The sequence below is a fragment of the Mirounga leonina genome, unplaced genomic scaffold, assembly GCF_011800145.1.
Source record: "Mirounga leonina isolate KUSES-001 unplaced genomic scaffold, KU_Mleo_1.0 Mir_151, whole genome shotgun sequence".
In the NCBI taxonomy this organism is placed as follows: domain Eukaryota; kingdom Metazoa; phylum Chordata; class Mammalia; order Carnivora; family Phocidae; genus Mirounga; species Mirounga leonina.
In genome coordinates, this window is record NW_023270377.1 from 53,459,815 (window position 1) to 53,478,802 (window position 18,988).

An 18,988-nucleotide genomic window follows, 5' to 3' on the forward strand; every position below is an offset into this window, starting at 1 on the left:
ACCAACAGCCATGGTCCCACATGGAACTGGCCTATGGTTGGAAATTCTGCATCATAAGAAATACCATCAGGATTTTTTTTTTTCATCAAGTGGTCCATTGACAGCCAAGAGTAGTTAAGCAATCCTGACTATGAAGTGGTAAAAAGCATGTGAATAAGCAGCTTTTTAATCCCCATGGTTGCTTACAAAGAGCACTAGAACCAGAACTTACTGGTGGGTTTGCTTCTTACCTGTACTCTCAAAACTCACAAACACGCTAACAAAATCACTGAAAACCCCAGCAACTTGGATCATACTTCACTGCAGCAATTATAAACAAATGGCAAATAACAGGGACAAATACTAGGTCACCTCAAGAGCAAAGGCTCTGAAACATGCAGAGTTAATTTAAAAGGCAAGATAGCACTTACGTGTGACTCGAACAGAACACTAAAGTCAAGATTATTTATAATTTTCTACAAGGCTTTTCAAATGATCCAGAACAAACGTTTTCAGTATGACAATCACTCACATGATCTTACTAACAATAAAAGCAAAAAAAAAAAAAAAAAAAATCCTGTATGTATCTCTTTAACATTTATATATGTGTATTTACGGCAGAGTTAATTTGTTTTGATCACCTGTGTGAACTCAGAGCAGATATATCTATGATTTGCCTTTATGTACCCATAAATATTTGCTGAATGAAAGAACAAACAAATTAAATTGCCATGAGATAAATACAGGTAGTTAAGAGGAGAAATGGTGGCCCAGCTCCTGCCTTAGCACCTCTGGTTTTAAAACCTTGCTCCAAGTTTCCCACATGGCATATCCTACATACTCATTTAATTTTAAATTTTTGACTTACGGAGTTAGGGTTTACAATTTCATTATTAAAATGGCTGACATTTATATTTACTATATTCAAAATACTATTTTAAAGCTACATATGTATACACATTAACTCACAAAATATAACTCAAAAAATATGACATAATTTTTTTTTTTGCTACAGAAGCAATAAACATTCATTGCAGAAATGGGGGGGATGGATCAGAAAAGAAAAAAGAAATTAAAACTACCACACTAGCAACAAACTCTTTTTAATATCTTGCTATATTTACTTTCAGCCTTTTTTCAATACACATATACACTCAATTCTTTTTTTTTTTTAATGTTTTATTTATTTATTCATGAGAGTCAGAGAGAGAGAGAGAGACGCAGAGGCAGAGGGAGAAGCAGGCTCCCCGCCTAGCAGGGAGCCCGATGCGGAACTCGATCCCAGGACCCTGGGATCATGACCTGAGCCGAAAGCAGACGCTTAACCATCTGAGCCACCCAGGCGCCCCACTCAATTCTTTTTTTAAAAAATATTTATTTATTGGGGTGCCTGGGTGGCTTAGTCGTTGGGTGTCTGCCTTCGGCTCAGGTCATGGTCCCGGAGTCCTGGGATCGAGCCCCTCATCGAGCTCCCTGCTCGGCGGGAAGCCTGCTTCTCCCTCTCTCACTCCCCCTGCTTGTGTTCCTTCTCTCGCTGTGTCTCTCTCTATCAAATAAATAAAATCTTTTAAAAAAAATTTATTTATTTATTTGAGAGCAAGCACAAGGGGGAGGCGCAGAGGGAGAGGGAGACAGAGGATCTGAAGCAGACTCTGTGCTGAGCACTGAGCCCAACAGAGGGCTCAATTCCACAATCCCGAGATCATGACCTGAGCTGAAATCAAGAGTCAAAGCCTGCCTAACCGACTCTGCCACCCAGGTGCCCCTATATACACTTCTTTTTTTTTAGAGAGAGAGAAAATGAGAGAGAACATGAACAGGGGTGGAGGTGGGTGGAGGGAGCAGGAAGCCCCAAGTGGGGCTTGATCCCAGGACCCTGAGACCATGACCCAAGCCCAAGGCAGACGCTTAACAGACTGAGCCACCCCAGTGCCCCTATACTTAATTCTTAAAAATAAAATTGGAATTGTACTATATTTTCAACTTAATAACCAGTTTTCTTCAATTAACAATGCAAAACTTTCCCACAGCATGAAACATTCTTTAAAAACATTTTTAGCAGCAGTGCAATATTGCATTGCATGACTATAAGATAGGTTATTTAAATAACCCCTTGTTGAACATTAAAAATACTTTCATAAATATCTTTGCATAGAAATCTTTATATGTATCTTTGGTGCTTCCTTGGAATACATTTCTTAGAAGCTGAGTTACTGTGTCCTATGGGATGAACTTTAATTAATTAATTAATTATTTTTAAAAGATTTTATTTATTTGACAGACAACAGCGAGAGAGGGAACACAAGCAGGGGCGAGGGGTAGAGGGAGAAGCAGACTCCCCGCCGAGCAGGGTGCTTAATGTGGGACTTGATCCAAGGACCCTGGGATCATGACCTGAGCTGAAGGCAGACGCTTAACGACTGAGCCACCCAGGCGCCCCTGGGATGAGCTTTTAAAAGACTTTAGATATGTATCACAAAATTTCCCTCCAGAAAAGCAGAATCAGTTAACATGCTTAGTTAGCAGTAGTGCACGAGAATGTCCATTTCCCTGAAACCTCACGAACACTGGCTATTATCATTATTGCAAAATCAGCTCTTAATCAGGATTTGAGGTCAAGAAGTCTGGTACTTTAAAGTATACAACACGCATGGGGCCTTCCTTTACCTTTGTGACAGTATTTTTACTTACAGCCTAGCCACAGTGGCTACTGGGCAAAGGGATGGTAACATTTTCTATCTGTCAAAATTGAAAATCAAATAAAGCAGTTTTATAGAATTTATGGCTCTCTGAGATGATGTTTTTATAGTCCTTGAGAAACACCTATAAATGTATTCTGTAAGAGCGATGCTTTCCAAACCTGGGTGAGTAACAGTCTCCTGGGGAAGCTTCTGTAAATGACAGATTCCCAGGCCCCCTCAATGACCTATGAATGAGACCCTCTGGGGTTCACTAACTGATTATACTGTGGCTCTTTCCATTTGGTGTTATGTCGAAGAACTGAGCAGGCAGTGTTAATCTTGGGTCTGACAGACAAATTTGCTGCTATAAAAATGCTATCCTAAACCAGCCAGCTCAAGTAATAAAAGATAACTTCTTCAGTGAGAAACTGATAAAGCAGGCATAGAGAACCAGAGGATTCTGCAAATGTACCAGGGAAAGCAGCAGCCAGATTCTTTCTCCAATAATGTCGAGTTCTGAATTACTCATGGATAATGAGCATCTGAGTGCCAGGTGGCAAATTTCTTTCCAGTGGTCTCGATTTCAGCACATTTGACATGGACTGAATACACACTGTAAATACCAAGCAGCAGTGACAGTGACCTCCAAATAGTGGGGACAGCAAGACAACTACGGGGCTGCTCACTTCATTTCACGGAAAAGGCTGATCACAGTTTTCAATGAATAAACAAATGGTCAAAACTTATCATTCCAAGGCAATAGGTCTAAGTGCAATCACAGAAAATTTAAGAAAGCACAAAGCACATGATTCGCCTTTGATAACAGTATTTCGTGATAAAAACTATTAACATATTGGCCTATGTACCATTGGGTCTATTGTTTCCCTGGCCAATGAGGATGTAAATAAATCACTGTTATCGCTGAGGGAAAAAAATGAGGTAGCAAAACGTAACTCAGAAATAACTGACAAATGCTGCCTTACAAAGCTTGCTTAGAAGTGCCTCAGAAGGCCTTTTTCCTGGACATTCAGCTTGTCAAGCCTCACAGTGAAGTGAATAGGTATGTGGCCAAGAACAGGGGCTCTAGAATCAGGCTTCCATGGAGCAAATCCTGTCTTAGCAGCTCATTAGCTGTGGGGAAGACATTCCCACCACTTTATGTCATAGTTTGGGTCTCTGAAAAAGGTGAAAATTGTTCCAACCTTCCACAGTGAGAACTCATGAAATATTAGCTGGTGCTGGTATTGTTTTGTTTATTCATGAACTTTGCCTAATATTTAGATTTTTCAGAACACCCAATTTATACAATGCATCTGAACCACAGAAGTTGGTCATAGTGTGTTTTTGCAAGCAGTTCTTTTTTTTCTTCCCCATTGACATTGGTCCTAAGTCCTAAAAGTGAGGTTCCACGGGATGAGTGGAATCTCAAAAGGCTAAACTGGAAGCAGCTCGAGTTTAAATTGGAGGTTTGGTATTAAATCAGGAATGCTTGCATTTTTTTTTCCTCTAAAAACTAGAATGTTTTTGTTTGTGGTAACATTTTATTTTTCTCAACTCAAAGATGGAAATACGTTTCCTATTCAGAAGATAGACACTATATTTCAAAGCAGTGATTTGGTATTTCATTTAACAAAGCAATTTGAAGAAGATGCTTCAGAGGTTCAGCTGGAAGAGACATATCCAATTCGGGGGATATTTTTATCAGCCTGTCTGTCCAAGAAGAAATGTTGTATGAAAACCCCATACATGAATTATAGGTAATGATGAGGAGCACTTTTACTTTCTAGTTTTTTAGGCACCTTCTTCACTTCTAATGAAAGCTGCATATGTAGCAGATGCTGCTGACACCAGAACTGGGAGGTTATGTTGCCAGACCATGGTTCCAGGAGTCCCCCACAATCACTGCTGGGGACAGCTTTCACTTGTCATCTGTGAACATTACCTGAATGGACCATGGTTGGTTTTGGAATGTACTGCTGTTGATAACGTACAGGAAACGTTTTTAGAAACCCATGTAATTGAAATCTTCTATTTGTTGTTGAAGATTGACTACGATACTAAATAAATATTTTCTAAAAACTGGCAAGGGACACCTGGGCGGCTCAGTCGGTTAAGCGTCTGCCTTTGGCTCGGGTCATGATCTCAGAGTCCTGAGATTGGGTCTGGCGTCCGGCTCCCTGCTTGGCAGGGAGTCTGCTTCTCCCTCCCTCTCTGCCCCTCTCACCGGCTCCTGCTCACTCTCTCTGTCTCTGTCTCTCTCTCTCAAAAAAATAAATAAAATCTTAAAAAAAAAACAAAAAACTGGCAAGATTAACTACAAGCCTCTTATGACTTACTCATAATTTTTTCCTTAAAAATTATTTATTTTATGATCTTTGAGCTTCAGTGAACTTTAAATCATTATAAGGAATGGCTAATACTTTTTTCTTGGATTTTTCATTAAACTAAAAAGACTGACTTGAAGCACTGGCAGTGTCTAACCTGGTAGAGCTGTAACAACTCTAATTGTGTCTAACACTAATAATAGACCCTATCATCTGGTAATTATGCACTGCAAATCCTAAATTCTTAGACCAATAGTGTCTGATTTTCTGAAGTGACCTGATAATGATACAAATAAAAATAAACAATGGCTCCAAACAGTGCTTCACTTTTTATTTTATTTTATTTTTTATTTTATTTTTTTTTTAAAGATTTTATTTATTTATTTGACAGAGAGAGACACAGCGAGAGCAGAAACACAAGCAGGGGGAGTGAGAGAGGGAGAAGCAGGCTTCCCGCGGAGGAGGGAGCCCGGGATCATGACCTGAGCCGAAGGCAGTCGCTCAACCGACTGAGCCACCCAGGCGCCCAGTGCTTCACTTTTTAAAATGCAGATCCTTGGCCTTAATCCCAGAACTACTGAAACTGTCTTTACAGGCGGTCTCAGTCTTGTATATTGTAAAAAGTTCTCTAAAATATGTAAATGTAAGAGTAATTATCAAGACAAACAAACAAAATCCAGTCAGCTGGTAATAAACTTAGCCTATCATATAATGTTACCATAAATTAAGTACTATGACTGGGAAATAGTAACTCTTATTTTAAAATAAAGTTATTGAAAACACTAATTTGAAAAGATACATGCACCTCTATGTTTCCTGTAACATTATTTACAATAGCCAAGATACGGAAGCAACCCAAGTGTCTATCAATAGAACAACAGATAAGGAAGATGTGGTATGTATGTATGTATATACCTATAGACACATACATAATGCACACAATGGAATATTACTCAACCAAAAAAGGGGATGAGATTGCGCCATTTGAGACAACATGGATGAACTTAGAGGTTATTATGCTAAGTGAAATAAATCAGACTGAGAAAGACAAATACCATATGATTTCACTCATAAGTGGGAGCCTAAAAAAAAAAAACAAAACCCCAAACCCCAAATGAATAAACAAACAAAAGCAGAATCAGACCTACAAATACAGAGAACAAACTGATGGTTGCCAGAGGGGAGGAGAGTGGGGGGCCCATACCATATGTGAAGTACCGTGTGAGGTGCTAGGGATACGTTATTGAAGGAAATAAAATCCTTGTTTGCAGGGAGCTTACAGGTCAGTGACAGGCAATAGGGGAAGGGGATATAGATGTGAACACATAAATATGTAACCTATCAGGTGGTGGTTAATGCTTTGAAGACAGATGAGGTAAGTAGGCAATGCGTGATGAGGGTATGCAGGGCAGAACAGAGAAGGCTATCCAAAAAGGGTGCACTTGGAGAATGAATCAAGTACACGAGCAAACCTGGGGATGCCTGGAGGAAAAGCAAGTTAGGCTAAGGGGGTCCAAAATGCAAAGGCCCTGAGGTGGGAGCACAACTGAGGAAAATGCTGGAGAGAAGTAAGTGAAGGAGAACCAGGCAGGAAATGGGATCAGAGAGGCAGGCAGAACCAGATGATGAATGAGGTAGTAGACAATGGTCAGCAATTCAGGATTATTTAGAGACAGATGGGAACCACTAGAGGATTTGGAGCGGAGAAGTGGCTTGTTCTGACGTAGGTTTTGAAGGGCTCACTCTGACAACTCGGTGAAAATGGCCTGTATGTCGAGCAAGGGACTTACAGGCAGGGAAACCAGGTAAGACTATGGCCATCGTCCGGGTGAGATGTGATGGTAGCTCAGAGTAGGCTGTGGGGGGGAGGAGGTGGTAAGCAGTGCTCAGACCCCAGGGACATCAGAAGGTAGAACCAATAGGATTCACTGAGGGTTTGGAAGCAGGTGTGAGAAGATGTGTCGCAAGATGACTCCTGGTGAAGTTTCTGGCTGTACCAAAAGAAATGACAGCCTTGCTGCTTACTGACATAAGGAGGGCTGGGAAGGAGTAGATTTGAGAGGGAAAGTAAGAGTTCAGTTTTGAAAGTAAGAGTTTCAGTTCATGCTAAGTTTGAGATGCCTTCTTAACGTCCAAGTGGAGATCACCCTTGGTAATCTCAGTATTACTGCGGTTGATTTGACATTTGGGATCAGGGCTGGCAATTCAAATGTTTTCTGGGGCCAAGCAGGAAACATAAGTGTTGAAGTACAATAAGGGAAGGTAGGGACTGTGGCCAATCAGAGGGTACATGCCCCATCTAAAGGGGAAGCTGCTCCTAAGCCCTGTCTAGTGTTGCCCATTCAGAATCTGGGTTCCAGTGTTCCTAGATCTTCCAATTTCTTTTTTTTTTTAATATTTTATTTATTTATTTGACAGAACAAGAGAGGGAGAGAGAGAGAGAGAGAAAGCACAAGCAGGGGGAGCGGCAGGGAGAGGGAGAAGCAGGTTTCCCGCCGAGCAGGACCTAGGATCATGACTTGAGCCAAAGGCAGATGCTTAACCGACTGAACGCCCAGATCTTTCAATTTCTTAACAGAAAGAAGAATGTAGATATTTAACAACCAAATCTTAGGAGAATAAAAAAGTTCCACAATCTATTAGATTCTAGAAATACTCAGTTAAAGTTCTAACTGCAGGATTTATCAGTGTCCTTAATTTATTAATGTATATTGCAAAAAGAGACTGTGTTTAGCATTTCTCTTACTTGACAATAAAACTCTCTTTTCATGCAACATCTCAAGGGGAAAACATTCTTTGGCACACACATCTGGAAATGCTGATTTATGTATAAGTCCTAGATGTCTTAATCAACCTCTTTATTTCCTTTTTGAAAAATTTAGGGCATATATTTCTTGCAGCTTATGAATCATAGTTGAACTCGTTTCTGTGTCTGTCTCTCTCTCTTTCTCACAAACATACACACACAGAGCTAATTTTGTTAGATGTTCTAACATTGAATATCAGTCTGGAATGAAACTTAATGGAGCAATTACTGAAGCCTTCTAACTTGTTAAATACTAAGTGGAGTCTTGACCCTCTTGTGCTGATGAAGAAACACTTAGTGAAATCACGGGGGCACTGAATCACTTCACTTCCTAGCTCCTCTCCCTCCTTCACCTGTTGTGCTATAGAATTTGGCTACACGAAGGACGGCCAATTACTACCACCATGCGCTTGGCAGATATTCTTTGTTTTACCTAATCTATGAAGAAGGAAGAAGAGAGAGGAGAGTGGCAAGTTTGTGATAAGAAGACAAGACTAATACCATTGCAGGTCTTTAAAAATATCCTCTAAGATATATCAAAATATTTGAGGTGCAAGGCTTGTCCCTGAAGAATCAGAGTGTGTCATCTGCTTAAAAGAGCTTACAAAACAGTTGAGGAGATCAATACATAAAAAGATAAACAATATAGGGATGTCTGGGAGGCTCAGTTGGTTAAGCATCTGCCCTTCGGCTCAGGTCATGACCCCGGCCGGGGTCCTGGGATCGAGTCTCACATGGGGCTCCTTGAGCAGCAGGGAACCTGCTTCTCCCTCTGCCTGCCACTCCCCCTGCTTGTGCTCACTATCTCTCTTTCCCTCATTCTGACAAATAAATAAATAAAATCTTAAAAAAAAAAAAAAGATAAATATGCCAAACGTTGTCAAAAAGTTCTGTGAAAGTTCGGAGAAGGGAGAGAGCAAGATGGGGTTGAGTGGTCAGTGAAAGTTCACATGAGCCAGTCCTTGAAGCCCAGGGATGGATCAGGTGGAGCAAGTGTGGTGGCAATTCCACGTAGGAAAGACAAGGGCAGAGACAGGGACAAGGCAGTTTGAGGAACAATGCACAGACAAGACTGTACAGGGTGGGAGGAAAATGGGACGCTGAGGCTGGATCAGATCATGGAGGTCATGGGATACCGCGGAAGGAAATCTGGCCTTCATTGTGTTCGCAAGCAAGAGTCTTTGAAGGGTTGTGAGAATGAATCTGCCATATTAAGGAAAATCAGTCTCACAAGGCCATAAGGGAGACAGTGAGGCCAGAGTACCGTGGAGGATGCTGGGGTGATGAGAGTCTGGGCTAGCGAGTAGACAGTGGAAATAGAAAGAAGTGGTCACATTATGAAGAGGAAATAATCAACAAAATTTGTCAACCTACTGAATGTGGGAGAGGCAAAGGAGAAAGGAATGGCTTTGACCCCGGGTCCATGAGAGAATGATTATCCTGAGAGCAAACGAGCTTATATGTATAAATTTAAGATGTAGTGATACATCTAAGTAGAAATTCCCAATCAATTAGTTAGTGATCTGGAACGAGAACTTGGGAAGGACAGGCAAACAATGTGCATTAAGGTATCAATGTATTCTCAGCTATGTGCAGATCATTTACTTATATGATCCATATATGAGAAATAGCATGGACTCCATTTGCGTAGATGCCCATCAAATCAGGAGAATGGTAACATTCAAGGAAGACTAATTTATCACACTTTCTCCACATCCCTTCACTAGGAAAACAGTCACACACAAAAATAGGTGCATATAAAAACCACCGCATCATAGGAGATCCCAGGATCACTCAAAATTTCTGATTTCCACAAGTTAATACTGGATGTGAGGAAGTGATGGAGATCGGGAGGGAAAAACAGAACTCTAATTGTTCTTTATTCTCTCCCCTGAGGGAGATGAAAAGACAGGAGTCAGGAAGGAACCAAATAGGAGGCAGGAAGGAACCAGAGAAGACAGTATTTGGGAGAGTTTGAACCCACTGAGATAAACAGAAACTAAAGTAAACCCTCAAAGAATAATGACCATTTGAACATTGTCTCAATTTACAGACACGTTACTTCATTCTCATCACAAGACTTTTCATTCACCAGCCAGCCAGGAGTCACCTAGTCTACCTTCAGACTCCCTCCGTGGACTGGGGTCTTGGTTTCTCCCCGTTGTTCTGCACGGTAGCCCCAGAGTGCATGACAGATGATTCCACAGCCATCATCTGTCTTTTCCATTTGCCACAATTCTCCAGGGTGACCTGGGTCAATCCCATTCTTCCCTCAGCAGCCAGGAAGGCCAGGCTGCTTAAAATATCTTTCAGTTGAAATGCCCAGGGCAAAGGAAAAAGGAAGAAGCCATAACCAGAAAGGACAGAGAAGCAGGTGAAGGATAAACTGAAATGCAAACTTAGAAAGCATCTCAGCATATAGTTGTTACTTAATATAAATGTGTTTTCATTCACGGTACTTTCACTTTCTTTTACTATATGAATGCAATGCAATAAACATTATAACTGTGTGTAATCATAGATTGAGTTAATGGTATAACTTCTTCTAATGAACAGAAGACGTCCTGCTTGAACTCTAGAACAAAGGACACCAGTGTCCAAAGTACCGGTAGCAGAAATATCTGCCTTAGAATGTAGGAAAGAGATACATGTAAGGGTTCTCTGATTCTTACAGATAACCCTGGAATCTCCTGCTAGAAATGGGAGAGGGAGTGCTGGGAGGGTCTGCAGACTGAGGCCTCCCTAAGGGAACACCCCCAGCAGTGCATTCCCACCATCTAGAAGAATGAATTCACATCTGGATTGGCTGTCTCAAGACCCAAGACTACACTATGGACTATGAAAAATAACTGATGTTCGTACTTCTGGAAACTAGGCAATATATCTTGAACACATAAAATAGGGAGGAAAATCACTGCAAGAATAATTTACTAAGCAAATGTCCCTCAAAAGGAACATTTTTATAAATAGTTAAGTAGACGTGCTTATTGTGAATTTCCAGTTACACAACAAAAAATCGTATCACGAGATAACATCATAATGGCCAACAGCAATACTCAGACATGTGCTGGGCAAAACAACAATCTGTTTTGACAGTGAAGAAAATTCATAGGACTAACTTCCCCCCACAGCCTTGGCAGCTAGAACAGCCACTGAGGTAGTAATGAAGTAACTCTGTAAACAAAAATAATGGACAGAATTGGCTCCATGGGATAATGAAAAAATAATTCATTTTCTCTACTGACTCTAAGCATTAGCAGAGCTCTTAAACTGCCCTTAATTCTCTGATACTATGATTTTATTTGTATCCTAATTCCCGAATCTGACTGTCACCACATTCCATGAAACACCCAACAGAAGTTAGTGCTGGGCAGGCCAGGGAGAGACTTGTAGGAAGAAGACCTTCTGCAGGCTCACAACCCTTTCCCTCTCTATGAATAAAGAGAGAGAGCAGAGAGTTCAAGTTCCTGAAATTGCTGCCCCTCTTTGGGTACACAGTGAGGAGGAAAGCAGGGCTTCCCCTAACCAGCCCTCCTGGTCATCTACACTCTAAAAAAGGATCCTAAATAACAGAAAAACAAGAGCAGAGTCTTCATGGCATCATCAGGTAGATTTACAGAAAACAGTGAGTTTTCCTGTGGAATAAAAATCTTCACAACAAGATTTCAGAATTAATTAGCAAGCCCATCATATCCTAATGGTACTGTATTTACAGAAAACAACAAAATGCACTTGCTACTATTCTCTTACCTGCCGACTGTCCCTATGGGAGGATGTTGAAGAGGAGGCACTTCTATGGGTTGGAGTGGAGGTTTTATGAGCAGGGGATATGCCCTTCTCGTCTGAACTCATAGCTGCAGTTAGAGTCTAGTTGTATGCGCTTAAGACCATCCCAATAGTGTCTCAAATTCGCAAAGAAGTAGATGATTTTTCAGCTTTAGTTCCATTTCATGAATCACGCTTGACCAGAAAAGTGAAGGTAAATATTGAAGGTGTCCAAAATACCTAAAAGCAAAACAAACAAACAAAACCTCATGTAATTAAAATACAAATTAAAAAAATCAGTATATTTAGGAAAAAATACCAAAATGTAAGTGAAAGGAAGAGCTTTGACATATTAGGAAGTATTATTTCTTCTTCTAGATTTTAAGGTGGAGGCTAAAAGTGTTAATATGAAATAAATGTCAAGAAGGAAAATGGAAAGAAACCATATGCTAAGTCAAATTCTTCCCTCACATTCTCTTGTTTTAAAGCAGATTACAATGTTATGTTCTGGACCCTCATGTCAGAGGGTCATCATGTCAAAGTACATCAGTTTTCTCCCCTGGAAGTTAAATTCCCTGCCCAATGGCTCAGCCCATGTCTGTCTTCAGTTGAGTTCAGTCATGTACATGATGGTTAAATCCAACACAAAACAGACACAAAGGGCAAAAGGGTTCATGCATTTTCTGTATTGTGTGATCCAGCATTTAGGAAAGATCAAGAATACACTTACCCACAGTTATTTGCATCTCAAGACCATGGCATACCTACATATGATTCTCAAGTCAATGACCAACAGGCTCTCAAGAATCTACAGACAGATGGGCTTGTTCTGAAACTGGGATAATGCTTGGAATTGCTTCAGCAAAGAGCCACTTCATTTTTCACTTGGATTCATGTAAGGAATGCCTGCATTGTAAGTACTAGGACCAAAAACTTGTGCCTGAGAGAAGCATTGTTCAACTGGCAACATAGGTTGCCAGAAAAAGTATTTTTTAAAGGTAAGCATGATAGTGTAAGATGAGAAGCTTACCCAATAATCTGTGACCCACAAGACTGACCAGTCTCCTTTTCCAAAAAGACAGAAGACCAAATTCTAGCCCCCATCTTAATGATAATACTCCCTGAAGGAAGCACAGGACACTTGGGTAAGTATTACAGCACAGTTTAGAAGAAAAAGTTCCTGGCAATGATCAGAAAGCAATCTTAAAGCTAAAGAAAAGTGAGACCTGAAATTCAGTCCAGAGGAAAAGATGGTCAATCAAAAAATCAAAAAAGAATAAAGATGGAGGAAGATACATGGCAAGAGGAACTCACTGGATTTGGAGGTCAGAGGTATCCCTGATCAAGTGGGTTTGAGCTGAGGTCTGAAGGATGAGTGGGGGTTAACCAGGTGCTTGGGTGTCAGGCCTGACATGATCAAGGAATTAGTGCTGGCCATCATGATGAGAGCGGCATGATGGGTCAGAGAGAGGCAGAGGCCAGTCCCCACGGGGCCTTGTCAGCCATGTTTAGCAACTCGATTTTTTATCATAAGCATAAGAAGCCATAAAGGAGTGTGGTCTAACCAGATTTGTGTGTTTAAAAGGATACTTTGACAGTCACGAGGAGAACCAAATTGGGGAAATAAAGAAGGTGAGGGAGGCCCAATCAGGAAGCAAGAAATGATGGATTAGAGAGGTTGGCAGGAAATTCTGCATCCAGTCTTGGCAGTTGTAACAGGATATGGAGGAATGGGGGGGGGCAGGTGACGGGGGAGGAGAAGGCAGGGTTGAGGAAGCCTCCTGAGTTTCTGGTATTCTGAGAGAGGGCTGGCCAAAAGAAATCCAGGATTGACAGAAAGTTCCGAGTATGGTTTGGACCCACTGAATTTCAGGTATAACTGAGGCATTCAAATGGTGACGAATGCTCGGAAATGTAGTTCCAGAGCTCAGAGAAATTTAGGCTGTAGACAAATGTTTAATAGGTTATGTTACTAATATAAATGTATTGCATGATTTATGTACAGATCATGTAAACTCTGCAAGTGCAAGTAAATTTTATACAGGTCTGAAATAGTTATATTTTCTAAATATGCAACATTATGTTAATGGGTTATATGACCCTGAATGAGTTAATCAGGATTTTAATGGTCACCTGGCTTTAGAGAATATTCAAAATAACAGTCCCAATAATTAAAAGGCAAATTATTATAAATTGGGAAAACTGGACTCTCTAGTGAATAAAACTTGTAATCCTTTCTTAAAATTTCAACTTCATTGTCACCACCACTTAGCCCCCAAACTGGAAAGTTTTCTCTTGAAAAAAACTGGTCTTTGGGTTAATAGAAACATAAAGAGCTACAGTGCTCTTTCATGGGGTGGAAATCAGGTTCCACTTAGTATTGTCAAAAGGCAGTAAGAAGCCGATATTTGATAGACGATCATCTAATTCTTTTATTATATGAAGGGAGTCTAATAGGTGTGAGTAAAGGGGCGCCTGGGTGGCTCAGTTAGTTAAGCGTCTGCCTTCGGCTCAGGTCATGATCCCAGGGTCCTGGGATCAAGCCCCACATTGGGCTCCCTGCTCAGTGGGGAGCCTGCTTCTCCCTCTGCCTCTCCCCGTGCTTGTGCTCTCTCTCTCTGTCAAATAAATAAATAAAATCTTTAAAAAAAAAAAGTAAGTGTGAATTAAATTTTTCAAGCCAAGCTCTGATGCCAGCAAACAGAAAGCAAGAACACTGCTCAGGTCCTTGATCTGAAGTACTTTCTGGTCCAAGACATTGTACAAGATGCTGACACTTGAGATAAGAGTATGGAGGTTCTGTGATGTGTTCAAGTGCCCCCAAGGAATGAGGTTGAAACAATCAAACCTATTAGACTGCTATCCATTTGGAAATAAATTCAATCCACACTACATCTAGAGCCAACATTTCCTCTTTTGAACTTTTTTTTCTTAACTGCACCCAACTCCCAACTGTACTTTCCCCATTAACACCAATGCTAACACCTTGGTTCTTGTTTTAATTTAAAATGACATTTTCAGGGTCACTTGTCTACAATGAAAGGGCAACATTTTGGTTGAATGATAATTATGAATATCTTGAATAATATCAAGAATGAAAAAAGGCAATTAAGAGGATTTAATTCATTCTAAGAATCATTTTTGACATTGTTGTTTCTATTAATTTTTGAATTTTTTTTAACAAGGATTTCAAGTACCTAAAGTTAAATAGGAAGACCTTTAAAGATTATTCCAATCTGATTATCAATCGTTTGATCACCTGTTCTATTTCAAAGTGCATTAAGAAAGTAAGTCTAAATTCTGTTAGTAGGTTACACCTAGTCTTTACTTTTAGAGTGTAAGAATTAGTGTGACATTAAAAATAATTATTTCATCTCTATCAAAGCACATGTTCATAAATTGCCTAAACAAAATCCTAAGCCAAGGATTTTATTTTTTTATTTTGAAATACCATAGATTTTAAAGTCAACACCAACATAATTCCTATACTCAATGAGAAAAATATTGTTGCTGAAAATAACAGCAATACAAGAGCTGAACTCTAATTTTCTTGTCTCCTTCCCCGTTCATATCAGTGGTATCACTACAATTGTTTTAAAAAGTGCTCTAACATTTGCATTTACACTGAGTGACATAAAATTCAGATTTATGACCCAGAGACTTAACTAAAGCATGAGGTGTCCAGGAAGACTTCTAGAAGCTGCTGTTCATAGGCTTCATAAATCGCATGTGTTCATCTGAAATTGAACTCTGATGAAAACACCTGAAACTCGACTATGTAGGCTGGGCTAAGTTGTGACATGGTAATACATAACCCCCAATCTCAAGGGCTTACAAGAAAGCTTTATTACATGTCTCATTTACATGTCCTTTAGAGGTCAGCTGCACCCCTACTCTATATCTTCTTCATTCCAGGTTTTAAGAGTAACTCCCAGGTAATGAGGGAAAACAGCCATGGGGCACCATGAGATAGTTCTTAAAGTGTTTGCTTGTAAGAGGCACATGTCACTTTCACTCACATCTCATTGGCCAAAGCAGGCCAAATTGAGGTTGATGATGCATGAAAGTACCATGCATCCAATATAAGGCAACGAATACTTAGGGGCAATAATCTACTACATTCACCTTAGGAAAAGATTAAAAGCTCATATGAAAATATTTAAATTAGACTCATTTCATCACCTAGAAATAACCCCAGTTAATATGTGATTCTACTTTACCAAAGTGGGAAAAGAATATCCACTCTATCTGCAATACGCTTTCTTCAACCAACAATATATTAGTAACAGCTTTCTTTGTGAACAAAGGAACATCAGTATCATGGCTCTGAATCACTACACATAAGGGCCACCACACAGATATACCATGATACATTTGGCCATGCTTCTACTGGGACATTTAGGTTGTATTCCATATATCCTGAAACAATGAGATTTGTCACAGAAGAGTTCCTAATAATTCTGTTTGCTTTTGATTATTATAAAAATGACCCTCTTTGTTCAATTCAATACTTTTTTGCTTTATTTGGTATCATCTGCTCTCTTTCTGTTTGCAAGTGATTAATGAAATTTGTCCAACTTTCTGTATCATTTTGTATTATGTATTCCTCTAGTAATGATCATGTTGGGTTTTTTTTTTTTTTAAAAATCTAATATTAGTGACGTTTTTCCCATTTCCTTTTAATGTTATAACTAATAGTTGGGCTTATCTCTGCCATATCATGTTGCACTTTCTATTTTATGGTTCTTCTCTGTTTCCTTTGATGCTTGATGGCTTTTTTTTATAATACAGATTTTAACGTGGTTTTAATTGAATTTTATATCTGACCTTAATGTGAAAGATAAAATTCTGCTTGTAATGTTTTATTTCCCTTCAAGTTGCTCTAAGTCCTGTTGGAACCTACAGTGTGTAAGTGAGAGAGTCAAGAGTAAAATGGTATCCTTCTAGTCTCCCTTGCAATATAAGACCTCCCCCACACTACCCTAAATCAAAATTTTATCTTCCCAGTCCTTTTCCCAATCTTGGTGATTTAATCTGGAGTTTTAGAGAATTACACTTCGTATTCTAACACAATTGGGAGGAAATGATACCACTTTTTCTGGTTGAGGACAACTAGGGTCTCCAAGTATGAGAACAGATTGTAAGAATTAAGTAATAATTTTTCTGCCCTTTTTCAGTCTCCTTTTCTGCAATAGCAGCTGAGGTTTGTCATAATCAAGACCTGGCTCAGCCAAGATTTTCCTCAACTTGGGAAATAGCCTTCATAAAACTAGGGTCTAGTTTTGACATTAGATTCTGTTTATGTTAGTGTTTGGGTTGTCGATAGTCTGTCTTTTTCAATATTTGCATGACTATTTACAGAGAATTAGGAGAAGCCACAATAAATGATCCAAGCAGGAGTCACAGGGGAGGGCATTCCTGTCATCAACTGATGTTATCAATGCAAATGTCATTGTACTGCTGGGTGGAATAAATTAGTTTTCTATCAAGATCATCACCAGAGCAATGAATGCCTATTCTCATTATATATTACAGTCATTACAATGTCATTATATATTCAAGTTTATTTTTCCTTAGAGAGGTTAGGGAATCTTTTTCTTTCTTTTTTTTTTTAAGATTTTATTTATTCATTTGAGACACAGAGATACAGAGAGAGAGAGAGCATGAGCAGGGAGAGAGGCAGAGGGAGAGGGAGAAGCAGGCTCCCTGCTGAGCCAGGAGCCCAATGTGGGGCTTGATCCCAGGACCCTGGGATCATGACCTGAGCCGAAGGCAAATGCTTAACCATCTGAGCCACCCAGGCGCCCCGGGAATCTTTTTATTTCTAAGGTCATTAACCCACAAAAAGAAAAAGAAAATCAAGGACTGCTTTCATGAAGATAAGCAATATCTTTTTAAAAAGATGGTGGTGTAAGATTTCATAAACATTTTCCCAGCAAATGACTAAAAAGCAGGGGCTAAAAGGATTTTTTTTTTTAAGGTTTTATTTATTTGACAGAGAGAAAGACAGCCAGAGAGGGAACACAGGCAGGGGGAGTGGGAGAGGGAGAAGCAGGCTTCCCGTGGAGCAGGGAGCCCAATGCGGGGCTCGATCCCAGGACCCTGGGATCATGACCTGAGCTGAAGGCAGACGCTTAACGACTGAGCCACCCAGGCGCCCAAGGATTTTTTTTTTTTAAGATTTTATTTATTTATTTGAGAGAGAAAATGAGATAGAGAGAGCATGAGAGGGGGGAGGGTCAGAGGAAGAAACAGGCTCCCAAGGAGCAGGGAGCCCGATGCAGGACTCGATCCCGGGACTCCACGATCATGACCTGAGCCAAAGGCAGTCGTTTAACCAACTGAGCCACGCAGGCGCCCGGATTTTTTTTTTTTTTTTTTTTTAAGAAAAAGATCATTAGTACTTTTCACTAAAGAACAGTGGCTACTACATGCCATAAAACGTAAGGAATCACTTTACTCATAACCAAACCAGTATGTATGAAACCAATATACAACTCCCTTCTTAGGACAGTGAAGTGGCATTATAAGAAGAAAGTCTGGCAAACTCCACCAGTTTCCCCTAGATTAGAGAGGCAAGGAGCAAGAACCACAGGGAAAAGCGTTGCCATCGAGGCTTAATAGCTTTCTGAGGCCATCGGGGCCCAGCAATACTGGTATCCAAGCACATGGCCCTGCGTGGGCTTTTCCCGCTTTCCTTAGTCTTGGCTTCCAAAGAGCATCATGGACATGTCCCGAAGGATGCCCCAAATACAGCTTCTTCCCCTCCCAAGCAGTCATTTACAAAACTAAGGAGGAAAAAAACACACAAACAGACTGTGACTGATGAAGACCAGTCACTCTCCACCCTCCTAACATCCCTTACTAAGGAAATGAGTAAGACAGACCTATGTTCTACATCACTTGGCCCTCGTTTTCAGAGGATCTGAATGCTAATCAAGTAAACATGAAGGGAGCCAAGGATAACTGGCACAAATACTCTTTTGACAAGGAGCAGATTTTACATAAAGAAAAGTTAAAAAAAAAAAAAGGTGTGTGTGTATAAAACATTATGAAAAATTATTCCCCCAATAGGAGAGCAAATTATTATGTGTAAGAGATAATTAAAGGGCTGATCTGGAATGTTAATCCTAGCAAAAGAGAGGGTAGCTTTAGAGCACCACTGCTTCATACTTTCACAAATTAAAGAAAAAAGTCTCTGAATAAGAAATAAGACAGGTTGAGATGCAATGGGAACTGGCAAAGGTAAGAAACCAAGGAAACAAATGACGACACCATAATTTTAAAGTAATTAAAATGGCATTAATTTTTCTGCAGAAAAATCTAGTCAATAGGTAGGTTAAAAAGATCAAGTTGAAGAAATCATCTTGCAAATGGAAAAAGGGGCAGGACAAGTTAACAGATAATGAAACCCGAATCTACAAATATGAATG

General features: G+C 39.9%; 1 protein-coding gene across 3 annotated transcripts in view; it reads right to left on the bottom strand.

The window, feature by feature from the left end:
- OSBPL6 (oxysterol binding protein like 6) overlaps positions 1 to 18,988 on the bottom strand; it is a 198,327-nt gene that overhangs the window by 72,647 nt on the left and 106,692 nt on the right. For all 3 annotated transcript variants that reach the window (XM_035007654.1, XM_035007656.1, XM_035007655.1), the window contains one exon: positions 11,541 to 11,795. In XM_035007654.1, coding sequence (XP_034863545.1) covers positions 11,541 to 11,642 — 102 coding nt within the window. In that variant the 5' untranslated portion in view covers positions 11,643 to 11,795. The remainder of the gene's footprint in view (positions 1 to 11,540; positions 11,796 to 18,988) is intronic.